General features: G+C 45.5%; 1 protein-coding gene across 1 annotated transcript; it reads left to right on the top strand.

The window, feature by feature from the left end:
- The first annotated feature begins 11,342 nt into the window (after positions 1-11,342).
- On the top strand, positions 11,343-16,321 carry Odf4 (outer dense fiber of sperm tails 4). Its single transcript, XM_052195472.1, has 5 exons — positions 11,343-11,389; positions 11,509-11,810; positions 15,093-15,266; positions 15,551-15,685; positions 15,905-16,321. The coding sequence occupies exons 1-5, from the start codon at positions 11,343-11,345 to the stop codon at positions 16,120-16,122; spliced, it is 876 nt and encodes a 291-aa protein (XP_052051432.1). The 3' UTR covers positions 16,123-16,321.
- Positions 16,322-17,518: the final 1,197 nt, after the last annotated feature.

Consider the following 17,518-nt stretch of genomic DNA (forward strand, 5'->3'; position numbering starts at 1 on the left):
TCAGTTACTGGCCCACACTGCCTAACCTCCACAAGGTTAATCCACCTCCTGCCAATAATCCCGAGTTATTACTTACTAAACTCTATGTTGGAAGCCAAGCCTCTCTGTCCTGCACACTCCCAAGCCAGTGTCTCCTCTTTTCCACACTCTCTCGCTACAGCGCAACGCCTCTCTTTCTCTCTCCCCCTTTCTCTCTCTTCCCAATCCCAATCCTGGGAATCCTAAAGTCCCGCCTCTATCCTTCCCAGTCATTGGCTGCCGGCAACTTTATTTACCAATCAGAACGAACCGGGGGCAGGTTCCCAGAAGCTAAGTGCAGACACTTGTGTAAGCGGTTTTTTTTTTGGGGGGGGGGGGGGGGAGTGTAATTAATGTTAGAATACAATCAGTATTAGGCCAAACCCATTATATAGATCTGTTCTTTATTCTGGCCCGGGGCACTTTTGTGGCTAGCCTGGTTAATACACTGTGAGACTGTGTCCTCAAACAAAACCAGTAAAATCACTTGATCCTGCCTCTCCTCCAACCTGGTCCTGTGATTCACTGAACCAAACTCAGATGTTATTCTGTTAATTTACCATCTACTTAAACTGAGAACGCAGGGATTCGCTGAGCAGTCTGTTGCAGGGATCAATCTCTGAAGATACACATACAGAATACTAACCGGCAGAACTTAGGAAAGGTGATTTAGGGCTAAGGCAGTAATTCTCGAACCTGCGCCCTGGAGCTGGAGACCTGTGTCCCAACACCCACTCTACAGGTTGTAAGCTGTATCGCTTGACTTCTTAACTCCGTGCCTCAGTTCCTTTATTCACATAATGATGACAATATTTATACGTGACTTACAGGATTGAGAAGCTTAAAAAGAATATGCTGAGAACAATGCTCAATACATAGTTGATGTTTAATAAATAGCCAAATATTAGTTATTTTTGTTTGTTTCAAACAAAAATTTGAAACAGGGTCTCACTATGTAGTCCTGGCTGGCCTGGAACTTGATATGTAGAACAAGCTGGCCCCAAACTCACAGAGATCCACCTGTCCCTGCTTCCCGAGTGCCACCATACCAACCAAGCCTTGTGTTTTGAAATACAGTCTTGCCTCATCTTTGAGGCTGGCCTGGAACTCAGTATATGTCATCTAGGCTTACCTCAGTCTCCCTGCCTTAAGCTCTCTGGTGCTGAGGTTACCTCTGTCTGCCATCAAGCTCTGCTTCCCTGGGATTCTTTTCTTCAGTTACCTTGGAAGGTACTCAAACTAGGAAAAGATCATGTTTCCATACAATACATGGTCTAGTCTTTAAATAACAATTATGACAAACACCAAAAGAATTAGAGTGCTGCATTTGCAATCCCTATAAAACATCAACATCTTGTGCTGTGCATAATTAAAGAAACATGCCATCTTCTAAAATACTGTACTAGTCAATACATGGAGATGCAATTTACTTATTTATTTTAAAACTTTATTATTTAAAAAAATTGGAGCCAGGAGGTGGTGGTGCACGCCTGTAATCCCAGCACTCTGGGAGGCAGAGGCAGGCAGATTTCTGAGTTTGAGGCCAGCCTGGTCTACAGAGTGAGTTCCAGGACAGCCAGGGCTATACAGAGAAACCCTGTCTCAGAAAAAAAAATCCAAAAAAAAAAAAAAACAAACCCAAAAAATGTAAATAAAATGCAATTTAGGAAAGAAACATACATACACACACTTGAAAACTTTTAAATTTCTTTAAAACCATTGAGCAAGAAAAGCAACAACGGACTTCTACACTAAGTTTAGGCAGCTTCTACTAAGACTTAAAACCAAGAGCAAAGTTAAGACTTTTCTCTCTGTGTCAGGTAAGTGTAGATGACTTCTCCCTGGATTGTCCCCTGGAGTAACCTTTCTGCTTGGGATCTGGGGAGGATGTACATTATTCATAGTCTTCGCAGCTGGACCAGCTGGACTGCATCTTCCACTAAGCTCACCTCAGATGTCTCCACTTCATTTTATGCACCAGTTAGTACATAAATCTCATTTGTGTTTGTCCAAGGCCACTCTCCCATCACCATTTCTTTCTTTTCTTTCTTTCTTTCTTTCTTTCTTTCTTTCTTTCTTTCTTTCTTTCTTTCTTTCTTTCTTTCTTTCTTTCTTTCTTTCTTTCTTTCCTTCCTTCCTTCCTTCCTTCCTTTCTTTCTTTCTTTCTTTCTTTCTTTCTTTCTTTCTTTCCTTCCTTCCTTCCTTCCTTCCTTCCTTCCTTCCTTCCTTCCTTCCTTCCTTCCTTCTTTTCGAGACAGGATTTCTCTGTGTATCCCTGGCTGTTCTAGAACTCACTCTGTAGACCAGGCTGGCCTCGAACTCAGAAATTCACCTGCCTCTGCCTCCCAAGTACTGGGATTAAAAGCATGCGCCACCATCAGCCCCATCACCATTTCTTTTTCTTTTTCTTTTTTTTTTTTGTTGTTGTTGTTTTTTGTTTTTTTTCCAAGACAGGGTTTCTCTGTGTAGCCCTGGCTGTCCTGTAACTCACTTTGTAGACCAGGCTGGCCTTGAATTCAGAAATCCGCCTGCCTCTGCCTCCCAAGTGCTGGGATCAAAGGTGTGCACCACCACCACTCGGCCCCCATCACCACTTCTGAAAGAGTATTGTAAACCTTGTCTACATGAAATGCTAAGTCCATTTTAAAAAATACTTGTCTAGTACTTTCACAAATACTTGAGTTAGATCTAAAACTGCCAAGTTCACTTTCTGAGGAGGCCAGGCAGAAGACAAATTACAGCATGATATAACATTTACAAGTCAGTTTGTGATCAGACCCTCCAATTACTAAGATTTAACTCCTTGGGGGTGGATACATGGCTGAAGCCAGAACACTGGAATCCTCTTTCTAGGATATTATATTATCATCTTGATTAGATAATAAATGGGCGATCTCCCGATGACTTGCTACTGGCTGAAGATGAGGATGGCCTTGATCATGGCTGGGCTGGGCTGACTGACCAGCGAGGTGTGGGACCAGGGTGGCAGAGGGCTGATGGACCTTGCCTCTGAAGTTTGCAAATGCTGCTTCCCCTGTCCGTGAATCCTAAAGCAAATAAGAACTAAAGGATAGATTGTATACTATTCCATGTATAATGATCTGTCCCCCTGTCCCCCAACTCTAGGCATCTAACTAAGGGCCTGGCATGCTGGACATGTTCCCTGTCACTGGGCTACATCTGTAGTCCAGTGAGATCCTTTGTGAAGAGTTTGAGGTCTTCAGATGGGGGGGGGGGGTCTGGTGCAATCTGAATGTTGTATAAGGTCATGGAGGAAGCTTTTGTTATTTCCTTGGCTCTCTTCCTATTCTGGGTGAGACGTTCCCATTTTCTGGGTCACCCTTAAATTATAAACCTCATCCCGCTATATCAACAAGGTCCCAAGCTATGAGTTCTGCATTTGTGGATTCAACCAACTGAAAGTTGAGAAGATTGAGGAAGGAAAATTTCCATCTATACTAAATATATTGAGACCTGTTATTACTCTTTAAGCAACACAGTGTTACAATTATGTGCATCATGTTTCTATTGTGCTAGGCTCTGTAAGTGCCTATATCTAATGTGGTATAGGTGTATGGGAGGAAGTGTGTAGGCGCTATGAAAATACCATGCTGTGAAATTTTATAAAAGACTTGAGAACTTGGGAAGTCGTGGTATCTTAAGGGATTCTGGAAGCCTTTTTGGATACCAAAGAATCATTGTATTCAAAATCTGCAAGGTCTACGGGAGTAACTCTATTGATGGTGGGAGCTCTTGCTGATTGGCCATGTTTGAGGCTGATGTGGGGTTGCTGGGGAGGTCCCTGTGTGGAGACTGAAGAGATAAAATAAACCCACAGTCAGGTGTCGTGAAATAACAAAGGGAAACCAAGTCTTATAATCTCCTTTTGGATTAAGGATCAGATCTCATTGGAAGCTTGACTCTCATGTGCTCAGTACTACAGACTACTAAATTGCTGGCTGGAATCTCCTGGCCTGGTATTAGCCACAGAGTCCTGATTCACTCACTCCTCAATAAAGTTGCACCTCCCTCGGGCATTGGGAATGCCATTTACTTCACTGGAAGCTCTTCCTCCCCTTCCTCCCTTCCTGTAAAGGATCTATGGTTTATTTGATGACCGTCTACATTGTAGAAAACGTATCTGGGACAGGCATATACACTGAAGTATGCTTGCCTTTGCAACAACCTTGGTTCAATTCAGTCATGATTTTGGCTTGCCCTTTGTGTGTGTGTGTGTGTGTGTTGTTGTTGTTGTTGTTGTTGTTGATGTTGATGTTGATGCTGCTGCTGTTTGTAGACAAAATCTCACCATATGTAGCTCAGGCTAGCCTGTAACTTGCTACATAGCCAAGACTGGCTTCGAACTTCTAGCTTCATCCTTCCACGTGCAGAAATGAGGCATGTATATCTGTGCTTGATGGCTTATCTTGTTATTTAAGACTAGACTAAGGCATTTAGAACGTGAAGCACAAATGCACAAGTGTGCTTTGGCTTCATTCTCCCATCTCTGTAGCTCATAGATTTTACTACTTACATCATATTTGTCTTGAGTAAAACAAGACAGCAAAGATGGATGTGCCTCAGTTGGGAACGGCTTGGCTATTACTTGTGAGGCCTTGGGTTGATCTTCCATATGACCCCATCCCTGGGATCTAGCACAAGTGTCCTTTTGGCTTGGATGACAGGATTACTTCCTTGCCTCTCCACAGCTAACACAGCTTGCAGGAGTCCGTGCATAGGACTCAAGCAGATACAAACTAAGGCTCTTATTAGTGATGTTTTTAAGGTGCTGAGCATATGAATTGGTGCTGGGCAAGCACTCTACCACTGCACTATTCCCCCTTTCTGAAGATGTTTGTCATATGTAGCTCTCTTTTAAAAAAAATAATTATCAAATGGTCTATTTAACTAAAAATATTTTTATATGTATGGATATTTTGCCTGCATGTATATCTGTGCATTACAAGCATGCCTGGTATTCACTGAGGCTAGTAGAGGACATCAGATTTCCCGGCACTGGACTTACAGATGGTTGTGAGCCACCATGTGGGTGCTGAGAATTGAATGCTGACTCTCTGAAAGGACAGCCAGTGTTCTTAACTGATGAGCCATCTCCATGGCCCCTAAATGGCTTTTAATTAATTAGTTAATTTACTTACTTATTTACTTATGTATTTATCGTTTCTTGAGACAGGGTTTCTCTGTGTGCCCCTGGCTGTCCTAGAACTTACTCTGTTCTCTGTAGACCAGGCTGGCCTCAAACTCACAGAAATTTGTCTGCCTCTGCCTCCCAAGCACTAGTATTAAAGAAAACCAGAAGGAAAACAGCTCACCGTGACTTCCCTTGTCATGAGAGACTTTGCTGTGTGGCACAGGACAGCAGTAGCGTAGACATTTTAATCTCAGGTAATCAAGCCATCAAAATGTGACTCAGGGCAGGCTGAGCTACACGTTCCTTCTCCCAAGCCTACTATGCTAATTGTTGGAGCCACTGAGGTGTAGTTCCAGCTCTTCTTCTAGGAACATGGTGGATGCTCTCTTGGAGTCAGGAGCAGGTGCATGGCTTTGCTTTAGTCAGTATTGTGCTTTGAGTGTAAAATGTCCTCTATAGATTCCTGCATTTGAACACTTGGTCCCTGACTACTGCCTGCTTTAAAAGGTTGTAGAAACTATGGGAAACAGGGCTTAACAGGAAGAAGAGGGTAATTGGAGATAGACACATGCATGCATGTACCACATCATTTATGGGGAGGTCAGAGGACTTTTGGGATTTGCTATCTTCTACACATCAGTCTTAGGTATGGAACTCGGGTTGTCAACGTCCTCAGGCTCCCTTTACCCACTGAGTCATCTCATTGGCCTGGCCTGAGTAGTTTTCTTCCATACCCTCAGAGGCACGAATGAGGAGTAAGTGCGCCTTCTCAGCGTACATAATTAGAACCGGAGGAGGGGGTGCTATAATCCAGAAAGGGGGGGGGCTCAATGCTATAGTTTGGATGTGAAATGTATCCCATGGGCCTTTGTAGAAATTTGCTTCTTAGGGTAGCACTGCTGGGCAGTGGTGGAACTTTAAAAGGTAGGGCCTGGTGGGAGATCTGCAGGCCATCATGAGCATGGGACCATGGTCTCTGATGTACTGATCCAGAGGTAGGTAGTACCAGGTGTTAGCTTGTCTTTATTTCTGTGTTTAGAATCTTGTCTCTTGACTAGAACTTTTTTTTTGTTTTTTTTTTATTTTTGTTTTTTTTGGATTTTTTTTTTTCGAGGCAGGGTTTCTCTGTATAGCCCGACTACACTAACCCTCGAACTCAGAAATCCGCCTGCCTCTGCCTCCCAGAGTGCTGGGATTATAGGCGTGCGCCACCACCGCCCGGCCGGGTTAGGGACTTCTCATCCAGAATTTGTTAAACTCTTCTTGAATGCTGCCTGTGTCTTCTACCCAAGGATCAGTCCCCAGAGGGCGTATTTTGCTGCACAGGCCATATAGTCCAGATGAGATGGTTCTGTACAAGAAAGTGCTTGCTGCCGTAGAACAGGCCCACAGATCTTAGCACAACCGACTCCATGATGGAAGTATCATTCAGGCTGTAAACCTCAGCTCATAGACAGCATCACCTGCCAAAATAAAAACAAACCTTAATCCATCAAAGTCCACAGTTCTGGGAAAGTCTCTGTCTTTCTGTCTCTCTATCTCTGTCTCTCTCTCTTTTCTGAGATAAAGTTTCTCTGCTTATCCCTGATGTCCTGGAACTTGCTCTGTATACCAAGCTGAAAAGTTTTCTGTATGGAAACAGAAGTCTGGCTTAATGGCATGCACCTGTAGGATCAGTTAAGCTTAGGTGTTCAAAGACACCTGGGTAAAAGGTCTCCTCTGGGACAGTCTGGATCTGTGCTCTATATGAGAAACTTCTTTTTGTTTGCAGTTTTTTTTAAAATCTTTTCTTTTTAGATCTCCTTCATTTTTTTTAAAGGATTTATTTATTTATTATATGTTATTACACTGTGCTGTTTTCAATCACCCCAGAAGAAGACACCAGATCTCATTACGGATGGTTGTGAGCCACCATGTGGTTGCTGGGATTAGAACTCAGGACCTTTGGAAGAGCAGTCAATGCTCTTAACTGCTGAGCCATCTCTCCAGCCCGATCTCCTTCATTTTTGTATCTTCTTTATGTATTTTGCCTGCGTGTTTATATGTGCACCTCATGTGTGCATAGTGCCCGTGGAAGTCAGAAGATCCTCTCTGGAACTGAAGTTATAGGTGGTTATGAACCAGGTAGGTGCTGGGATCTGAACCTGGGTGCTCTGCCAGAGCAACAAGAACTTTTAACCCTGGAGCCACGTCTCCTGCCCACTTCACAGATGAGCCTCAAATAACAAACTTACTTGTGTGAAAAATTACACAAGCCTCATTTCTTTTTGTTTTTTTTTTGTTTGTTTGTTTTTTGTTTTTTTGGATTTGTTTTTTTTTCGAGACAGAGTTTCTCTGTATAGTCCTGGCTGTCCTGGAACTCACTCTGTAGACCAGGCTGGCCTCAAATTCAGAAATCTACCTGCCTCTGCCTCCCAGAGTGCTGGGATTACAGGCGTGCGCCACCACTGCCCGGCCTGTCTGTTTGTTTTTCAAGACAGGGTTTCTCTAACCCTGGTTGTCCTGGAACTCATTTTGTAAACCAGGCTGGCTTTGAACTTAGATATCCACCTGCCGCTGCCTCGCGAGTCCTAGAAGTAAAGGCATGTGCCGCCACCACCTGGCATAATTCTTTACGAATACAATGTTATGCACTATTATTGGAGGGGCACCATGTGGAAGTCGTGGGACAACTTTGTGGAGTCAGTTCTCTGCCTTCAGGTTCTGGGCGTCAAACTCAGGCTGCCAGGCTCTCGCCCCTAACACCTTCATCAACTTAGCTGTCTTTCCAGCTTAGTTTTCATCTTAACTTTTGAATTAGAGCCTTCATTCCACTACAATTACTGTGTAAAACACAAAACAGCTCCCTATTCCCACTCACTGGCACTTGGCCCCTGCCCAGGTGTCCACCATGTGAGACTGGCACGCCCACAGGCAGCTTAGAACCTGGAGGGCTCAAGTTGCGTCTTTGCTATGTTCAGGTCATGAGACTATTCTAGAAAAATGCCTCACTTCCTATCTGCTTCAGTGCCATAATTATTCTCACCCAGGCTGCCCAGTGGGCTACCCTTGGCTAGTTAGTAATCGCCAGGACTATACTAAGCCAAGTTGGGCTGTCCACCACTCTCCAGGATTTCTCTCATCCTTGGGTGGAAGACCCTCACTCCTCAGACCACTGTCTCCACCGCCCCCACCCCCAACACCTATCTGTTGATCTGTCAAACCTGAGACCACCAGGACAACTGGTGCCTAATCCCACTGGGTAGCTGTAGGTGACACAAGGGATTGGGGAAGGACAAAGTGTAGCCCTGGGCTATAAAACAGTTTTCTTTTATGCATTGGAACAGCTGTCTGTGATGCCCTGCAGACTACACTAGCCAAGTTGGGTAGTTGTAGAGGCTGACTTGAGAAGCCTAAGAATACAGTTTTTAATTATGTGTATGTGCGTGCCTGAGACGTACCTGCATATAGTCCGTGTGCCAGCCGCAGAGTTTCTGTGGAAGGCAGAAGCAGCATCGGGTTCCCTGACAGACAATTGCGAGTCATTGGGTGCGTGCTGGGAACTGAACCTGGACCCTTTGCAAGAATAGTAAGAGCTTTAACCACCGAGCCATTTCTCCAGCCCATAAATGGCCTATGTGTTTATTGTCTGGACGTTTACGGAAAACGTCTCCAGGTCCTGCTGTGGGATATGTTACTTATTCCAGCCAGGGGTTGAGAAATGTGGGGAATTTATTTGCCAACCCTGAGTGTGCCACACTTCCTTAGAATCTCCTTGTTTAGTCTTTCAGACATTGTCCACGGGTAAAGTGGAGGCTGCTGTGTTTACTGCGTTGTCTTTAATGCATCTTCCGAGCTTTGTCTGTCTGTTGACACTAAGAGTGGAAACCCATCGCCTGGTGTTTACCTTATGTATTGTGACTACCTGAATATTCCGCTGCTGAGCTGGAAGCCACGGAAATTACACTTCCTTTCTTGAACTGTCCTCTTTCTTTCTTTCCTACCACCCTCCCCCCACTTCATTATGTAGACCAGGATAGCCTCCAGTTCACAGAAGTCCACCCACCCTCCTCTTCCTCCTGAGTGCTGGAATGAAAGATGTGTAGAAACACACTAGGGTTTTTCTCGGCTTTTTTGAGTAAAGGTCTCCTGTAACTTTGGAAAGCCTCAAACTCATTACATACTCTGGGATCATCTTGAACTCTTGGTTGCCTGGCTTTATCCCGCAAGTGTTGGGGTGACAGGTATATTTTTGGCCTAAACTAGTTTCAGTTACCTTTCTTTTTTTTAAAAGATTATTTATTTATTTATTATATGTAAGTACACTGTAGCTGTCTTCAGACACTCTAGAAAAGGGCATCAGATCTTGTTACAGATGGTTGTGAGCCACAATGTAGTTGCTGGCATTTGAACTCAAGACCTTCAGAAGAACAGTCAGTGCTCTTAACAGCTGAAATATCTCTTCAGTATCTTTTGAAAAATAATTCTAAAAAAATTTAAATTTCTCTGTCTTCTCTCTGTCTCTCTCTGTCTCTGTTAGACTGATTATTTTTCTAGCCTTCTTTATTTTTTAAGTTGGGCCATGCAGATCAAAATCAGGTCTCTAGGCTTGCCAGCAGATGCCTTTGCACACAGCCATCTTGCTGGCCCACTAAACAACAATTAAGTAAAAGCATTTTTTTTTTTTAAATTGTGGGCTGGAGAGATGGCCCAGCAGGTAACACCAGCTGCTCTTCAGGGTGCCTGGGTTCTAGTCTCAGTGCACTCATAGTGGATCACCATCTGTAATTCTAGTTCCAGGGGGGTCTGACACCTTCTTCTGGCCTCTGAGGACACCAGGCAAGCACATGGCTGTATCATGAGCATGCAGAAGGATGTCATTTGGAGCTCATGAAGGGAGCCATGTGTGGGTTCCAGAGTCAATGGCAGAAACAGCAAAAGATGGAAGAAATCCAAGAGTGTAACGGCACACAGACAGGGAAAAGAAAATGGCAACAGAAGCAAAACTAGACAGATCTCTAATCTTAAAGCGATAAACATTGTAACTATTTTCTAAACATCCAGGAGGAGCTTGCATACTCCTCAAAAGGACTTTGAACCTCTGCAGCTGCTCCATGAAGAGCCAGTTAATGCTACAGAAGCTTGAAGATCAAGCTGTGATACAGTGATGACACATCAGATCCTCTCCCCCAAAAGATCAGTACATCAAATGTTTTTTAAAAATTACAAAGCAGCTGGGCGGTGGTGGTGCTCGCCTTTAATCCCAGCACTTGGGAGGCAGAGGCAGGCGAATTTCTGAGTTCAAGGCCAGCCTGGTCTACAGAGTGAGTTCCAGGACAGCCAGAGCTATACAGAGAAACCCTGTCTCAAAAAACAAAAAAACAAACAAACAAAAAATTCAAAGCAGCTGGGCAGTGGTGGCACACACCCTTCCAGCCTGGTCTTCCAGGACAGCCAGGCCTACACAGAGAAACCCGATCTGGAAAAAAGCCAAAAAGAAAAGAAAAGAAAAAGAAAAGAAAAGAAAAGAAAAGAAAAGAAAAAGATGGCCCTGCCTCTGTCTATGCTTTTCCACTTACCTACAATAAACTTTCACCTCCACCATTCCTAGAAACAATTATGTCCTGTCCTATATATTATTTGCTGTTGTTTGAGTCAATCATCCTGAACTATATAGTGAGTTCAAGGCCAACCTGAGCTACATAAGAAGTACTAGTGGAAAGAAAGGGTGAGTTAAGAGAAGGGGCTGAGGAGCTTGACCATTGTTGATTGGAACTGAGACCAGAGAAGCTGGGAAGCAGTAGGAAGGTTGACAGATGTTTGGGGGACGCATATGATGACAGAGGTGTTTGGGTATTTTCCTAGGGGCACATCTTTCTCCTTCTCTTTCCTGTCAGTGAACATTTGGGATTAAGAGAATGGGGGTCTCTCAGAGATCATCCCCTTGGGTAAAGTGGGAGTAGCAGCCAGCAGGAGGCATCTGATCCACATTAGGGGCTGGAGCCAGAGGAATAGAATTTTGAAAAAGGGTTGGAGCTGAGTCCGCGGCCCATCCCCCATCTCTCGGCTCCATAGCAATATTCCATGGCAGTTAGGGTCTGCTCAGCGGAATGGGGAGGGGCCTTCTCTTGGATCTGGAGCTCAGGTGCCTGAAAAGAGGTCCCCCCATTCTTGCTCAGGCACTAGGCCTGTGATGGAACCTGACTTGACTGAGGAAGAATCTAAGAGGATAAGGACCAGGTGAGTGTGGAAGAGGAAGGGAGCAAGGGTGAATCAGGACGGAGGAAGGGTGAGCTGGGCAGAGCAGAGAGGATGCCGGAGAGGACGGACTTGGAGAGGACTTCTGTCCCTTCTCCCAGCAGGAACAGGCGGTCACTCACGGAGCAGCGTCGCAACTCCCTATTGCCCCTTCAATGGAAAATGGCACACAGCTCCCGCTGGATGGCCCAGGTGATGGCCTCAGAGTTCAGCCTGGTGGCCTTCCTCCTGCTCCTGCTCATGGTCTTCTCCAAGAAATGGTTGTATCCCTCTAAGAGTCGTTTCCATCAGCGCTACCCCCAAAATGTCACCAAGAGAGTATACACCTCCATCCACAGTATGTCCACAGGGCTCCTGTACATCTGCATATCTAAAAGCTGCCCCAGCTCAGACAATGGGGAAGGTGAGTCCCTGTGTCCCATGCCAGGTCTCCAGCCTGCCTTGACCTGGTGGAGACACCCCCCCCCCCCCCCCCCGACATCTCGTTCCCTCCCATCAACCATCTTCATTTGGCTTGCAGGATGGTATGGTGTGGTCCGGATCATTTTCTTCCTTTGGTTTGGCCAAATCAGTTTGTCTGACCCAGGAGAAGATGTCATTGTTTTGGGCAAAGCCCACAGGTCTTTCCTTTAAGAAGGTTGAGAGGTGTCTGGATCAGTCCTGAATAATGTTATTCTTCAGCTGGGAGGTGCCGGCTCCTTCCAGCTTTGCATACCCAGAGCCCTGAGAGGACGGACCCCTGGATGATCTCTTACAGTCATTCCATTCCTGCCATCTTCCTTTTCTCCTGCCCGAGGTCTTGCTTCTCTAGGCCAGCCCCAAAGTTCCCTTTTACTGTTTGGCTTTCTTATTCCTTCCTTCCCTGAATTCTCACAGCTGTTCAATTTCTGACGTAAGTTTCATTTGGTGATGTCCCTCACTACTTCAAAAATGTCTAGTTCTGGATGTCTCTTTCCATCTGGCATTCTCTTTCCTGTAAGCAAGACCAGGTACACACACACACACACACACACACACACACACACACACACACGTATTCAGGTATTTAATCTCAATGAATAATTGCCCTTATTTTACAGATGGGAAGACTGGAACTTCTGTAGAATTCATTATGTAGCCCAGGGTTACTTTGAACTTCCGACCTATCTTCAGCCCTCTGAGGGCTACTATTACACACATGAGCCACCACACTTAGACACTTAGACACTCCTGGTTTTTTGCTTGCTTGTTTTGATTTTTGGTTTTTTGAGACAGGGTTTCTCTATGTAACCCTCACTCTCCTGGAACTCGCTTTGTAGACCAGGGTGGCTTTGAACTTAGAGATCTGCTTGCCTCTGCATCCTGAGTGTTGGGGTTACAGGTGTCCACCACCACTGTCCAGGTCAGAGAATCCAGTTTCAAAAGGCTCTGGAAATTTTGCAGGGTGAGACCTCATTGGAGGAAGGGATTCCTGGGGAGGGAGGAGGTTCCTGGGGAGGGTTACTAGGGGTAGGTATCTTTTTTAAAAAAATGATAAATGTTAAACTTTATGTGTATGAGTATTTTTGCTTATGTGTATGTCTGTGTGCCATGTCTATGTACTGTATGCATGTCTGGTGCCTACAGGGGCTAGAAGAGGGCATCAGATCCCTGGAACTGGAGTTATAGACAGCTGGGAATCACCATTTGGGGGCCAGGAAGTGAACATGGGTCCTCTGAAAGAAGCCGCAAGTGCTCTTAACCGCTGAGCCGTCTCTGCAGCTCGTCTTGAGGCGCCTAGCCCTTGGCCCCTTCCTAGCTTCCTCTCTGTCTCTGTCTCCTAATAAGTGAAGAATCTACGCTTTTCACAGCGTATGCCACATACTCCTGCCACTGTGATGGCCCAACTATTTGGAGCCAAGGGATCATGGACTAGATTCTTTGAAGCCAGGGACCAGAATAAGCTCTTCTCACTTTAAGTCATTTTGTCGGGTACTTAGACGCCATGATGAATAGGTAACTAAGACAGAAAACTGGTTACCAAAGCTTGGGCTCATCCCTGAACCTATCTCTGAGCACTGGGAAGGAAGCCTTTGGAACGGGTCTCTGGGAAGACTCTGGCTCCTTTTAGCCAGATTCTAGAGAGACCAGGGAGTGCAAACACTGGGTAACAGGTCTGAAAACCGTGCGGTCACGCCAGAAAAGGAACAACAGGTTGGAAGAAGTGGACAGTGGCGCCATGGCCATTCATGAAATTAGACTCATTCCAAAGGAGCTGACCGCTCTGCACTGGACAGTGGAGAAGGTGGGGGACGAGGCTTTGAGGTCAATCTCAGGGTCATCCCAGGCTTCAGGGTCTAAAATTATAAGCTAATTTGCAAGATTTCTTTTGAAAAGAGAAAGCCACCAGAGCTTTCATAAGTGCATTGACAGTTTGCATATGTTTTCTTCTGAGAATTGCTGTTTATGGGTTTGTTTTTCCTTCTATTTATTCTTACTAATTTGTTGTTTTTTTGTTGTTGTTGAGATAGATTTTCTCTATGTAGCCCTGGCTGTCCTGGAACTTGTTATATAGAGCGGAGCTGGCTTTGAACTTAAAGGGATCTGCCTACCTCTACCTCTGGAATGCTAGGATTAAAGACATGAGCCACTATGCCTGGTTTTTAGATTTTTTGTTTGCTTTTTGTTTTGTTTTGTTGAAGCAGGATCTTACAATGTAGGTCTGGCTGTTCTGGAACTCACTATGTAGGCCAGGTTGTCCTTGGACTCATAGAGATCTGATCACCTCTGACTCTGTAGTGCTGGTATTAAAGGCACGAGCCACCATATCTGGCTATGTTTATTTTTTTGAAACATTACATTGTAGACCGATTGGCTTGCAACTCCACATGTAACTTGAGCAACCCTCCTAGCTCAGCTGTGGCTGGGCTCAGAGCGTGAGCCGGCACACTGTTGGTTTTTGGTTTTTGTTTTGTTTTTTTTTTTTCCCCTCCATGTGTTCAAGTGGTTGGAATTGTCAAACAGTCTTGTAAGGGTCCATGATTCGCCAAAGATTGACACCCCAGACTCAAATAGTACATAAATGCAAAGAATGTTTATTGTGCCAAAGTCTAGCATGCTGGGGTCTCCTCACTCCCAAGATAGCCACCCAGTGAGCTTGCAGGCCTGATCTAAAGCTCATTAGGAAATTTGGGGGTAGGTGACCTCGATGTTAATCTCTTGGGTCCACCTCTGGACACTTGCTGGGGAGGTCTGGAAACTGTTACTGAGGAAGTAGCTGAGGAAGTCTGGAAACTGCTGCTGACCCACTGTCCTTGCCTCAGGCCATGCGTTGCACCATTCCATTACCAGGGTGTGAAGGCGGCAGCCTGGGTTTTGTTGTTGTTTCATTTCATTCATTCATTCATTCATTCATTCATTCGTTTGTTTGTTTGTTTGTTTATTGCTGTTAGTAATTGAATTGCCTGGGCTTTCCTGGGCTGACCCGGTTTTTAGGCCTAGTCTCCTAACTGCCAATCTGAAGTCTGTCATGGAGGCTGCCTCGGCTTCTCTCAGTCTCCGGATGGTCAGGAATCTTACTTGAGGGAAAGTATTGTTCCCTCATCTCAACTGTGCAGGATTTCTTTGGTTCCGGACAACCCGAGTGTCCCCATATTTGTTCACTTGACTGTATTTCAATTTTTTTTTGTGAATCCTGAGTTCCTCCCTATTTTTGTCATTTTCCCAGACAATTTTAAGATGTGGACAATCCATCCAGTTTTTGGGGTGGCTAAGATAAGTTTCACCCTGGCCGTAGGGCTGGGTTTTGTCCTCACCGTGTGGCTGCACCTGCCGTACCTGCCGTGCCTACAGAGGATGCCGTTCTTTGACTTGATTGGGAGCATCCTGAGCTTCTGTGAAGGTGCCCCCCAGCTCTGAAAAAGGTTCTTAATTCCCTAGCCCACATGGTCGGGGCACATCTCTCTCTTCTCTGGGAGTGGGGGGGGGGCAGGTGTGGTGTGAGCATTGGGGGCGGGGAGGGGAGGGGAAGGAAAGCGAGCGGAAGTGCGATGGTTTCTGATTGCTGGAGACGGGAGGGGTTGGTTTCCTCAGTGCGAGTGATTTGTGGCTGTAGGCTGGCAGATGAGGCAGACCCTCTGTGCGATTCTTAGGTGAGAATAAGATCTCTCCACTCCTGCCTCCCAGTCACCTTAATTTTCCTCACCCTCCTGTTGTTCCCTGTTAACCTCTGGATCTACGAGCTGAAGAAGAATATATCGGTTCCCATCGGCTGGAGCTATTTCATTGGTTGGCTGGTGCTCATCCTGTATTTCACTTGTGGTAAGTGGTGGAGAGGGCCCTGGGGGAGGAAGGGAGTTGGGTGGGTCAGAGCAGAGGCTGTGTGGCTGGAAGAGACAGGCAACCCCTCTCGCCATCTCCGGCCCCACGGAAGTCCGGAAGGTCTTAACTTTCCCTTCAGCCTACCTCACCTTTCACCTTCCATGCCTCTCTCAGCTTCCCCCCCTTTTTCTTGTTCCCCTCCCCAACCCACCTCGCCAGGGATCCTTTGCTACCTCAACCATAAAAACTTCTGGAGCCTGATTATGAGCAGTTCCTCCATCAACACTCCTTGCAGCTCAGAGCCAGAGTCTCTGATGAATACCTCACAGATCTCCGACAGCCGGGACAACACCCTGGAGCCTACTACGGATAACCAAAAGCCAGATACAGATACAGATACAGTCGACTTACCACCCCAGCCAGACACCACCGGCTAGGGCGTCCTCACCGTATCGAAGGATGACAAAGGAGGATTTGGGGACCAGCTTTGCATCCGTCCCCTCACCTGGGCCTGGCCTGTGGCTCGGGTGATGTGGAGTAAATTGCCCATGTCTTCATCCTGTCTGACAGTTGTCGAGGAGAACTGGAGGAGGGAGAGGAAGGGAGAAAAATAAAACCCGTTCTATTTGTTTTCCAGTTCTTCCTGCCTGTGAGCTTTTTGGAGCCTGCTTGTCCCAGCAGCCTCTGCCGTAGTGCACCTGTGAACACGTAGGAGGGACTCCGTGATACAGACACTTACCTGTCATTCATGAGAATCTGGGTTTGATGTAACCACACTGAAAACCGAAAAACAAAAGTAAATTTAGCCAGACTTTGGTGGCACATACCTATAATGCCAGGAGGCTGAGGCAGGAGGATGGCCAGACTGAGCTCTATGAGACTATGTCCTCAGAAACAAAAAAATAAAATAAAACCAGCCAAACTACACAGATGTATCTGGCTGGAAAATGATCGCAGTTTTTGCAGGATCACAGATTTCTTTAGAGGGCTAGCCAGACAACATAGGTACAAAGAACATCAAGTCAAAATATAATCTCTCCCTTAGAGTAAGATCTAGTTTATGAGCTATTCATTATTGGGTAAACATTTGCCCCCGACTTACCACCTTGAAGTAATAAAGGTCAATTTACATAGAGTCCGAGGGACAGGAATCTGGAAGCACTTTGATTAAATAGTTCTGTTTCTAAAAACTGGATGTTATTTTTCAGTTGACAAACCAAGCTTGTGCATATATATATATATCATATACCATGATGTTTTGAAGCATGCGTATACTGTGGACAGGCTCAAACAGCTCATTAGCATCTGTATTACCTCAGATACTTAATATTTTTTATGTGGAAAGAGCACCTAAGATCTACATTTCAGAATTTTTTCAAAATGCAATACATTGAGTTGGCTGTGGGTGCACCACCACCTGCAGTCCTAGATTTCCATAGGCTGAGGCAGGAGATTGCCCAAGTTCAAAGCTAGAGTATGTGCGCGCGTACACACACACACACACACACACACACACACAGTCAATAGTGGTCATGAAATATAACTATGCTGATCTCCTGAATTTATTTCTTCTTTCTGATGAAATGCTCTACCTTTGGGGCCTGCGTAGATGGCTCAGAGGATGAAAGTGCCATCAGGCCTGATGACCTGAGTTTGGTCATGACATCCTCGGTTTGGTGTTGTAAATGACAGGACTTCTTCCTCCTCTTTCTTTTCTTGAGGCAGGGTTGATCTATGTAGACCTTGAGCTCCCTATGTAGACCAGGCTGACCTTGAACTCAGAGATCCGCATTGATGGAGGTTGGTCTGGCGATGCCACGTATTTAAACGTTA

Source organism: Apodemus sylvaticus, chromosome 10, assembly GCF_947179515.1.
Source record: "Apodemus sylvaticus chromosome 10, mApoSyl1.1, whole genome shotgun sequence".
Taxonomy (NCBI): Eukaryota; Metazoa; Chordata; class Mammalia; order Rodentia; family Muridae; genus Apodemus; species Apodemus sylvaticus.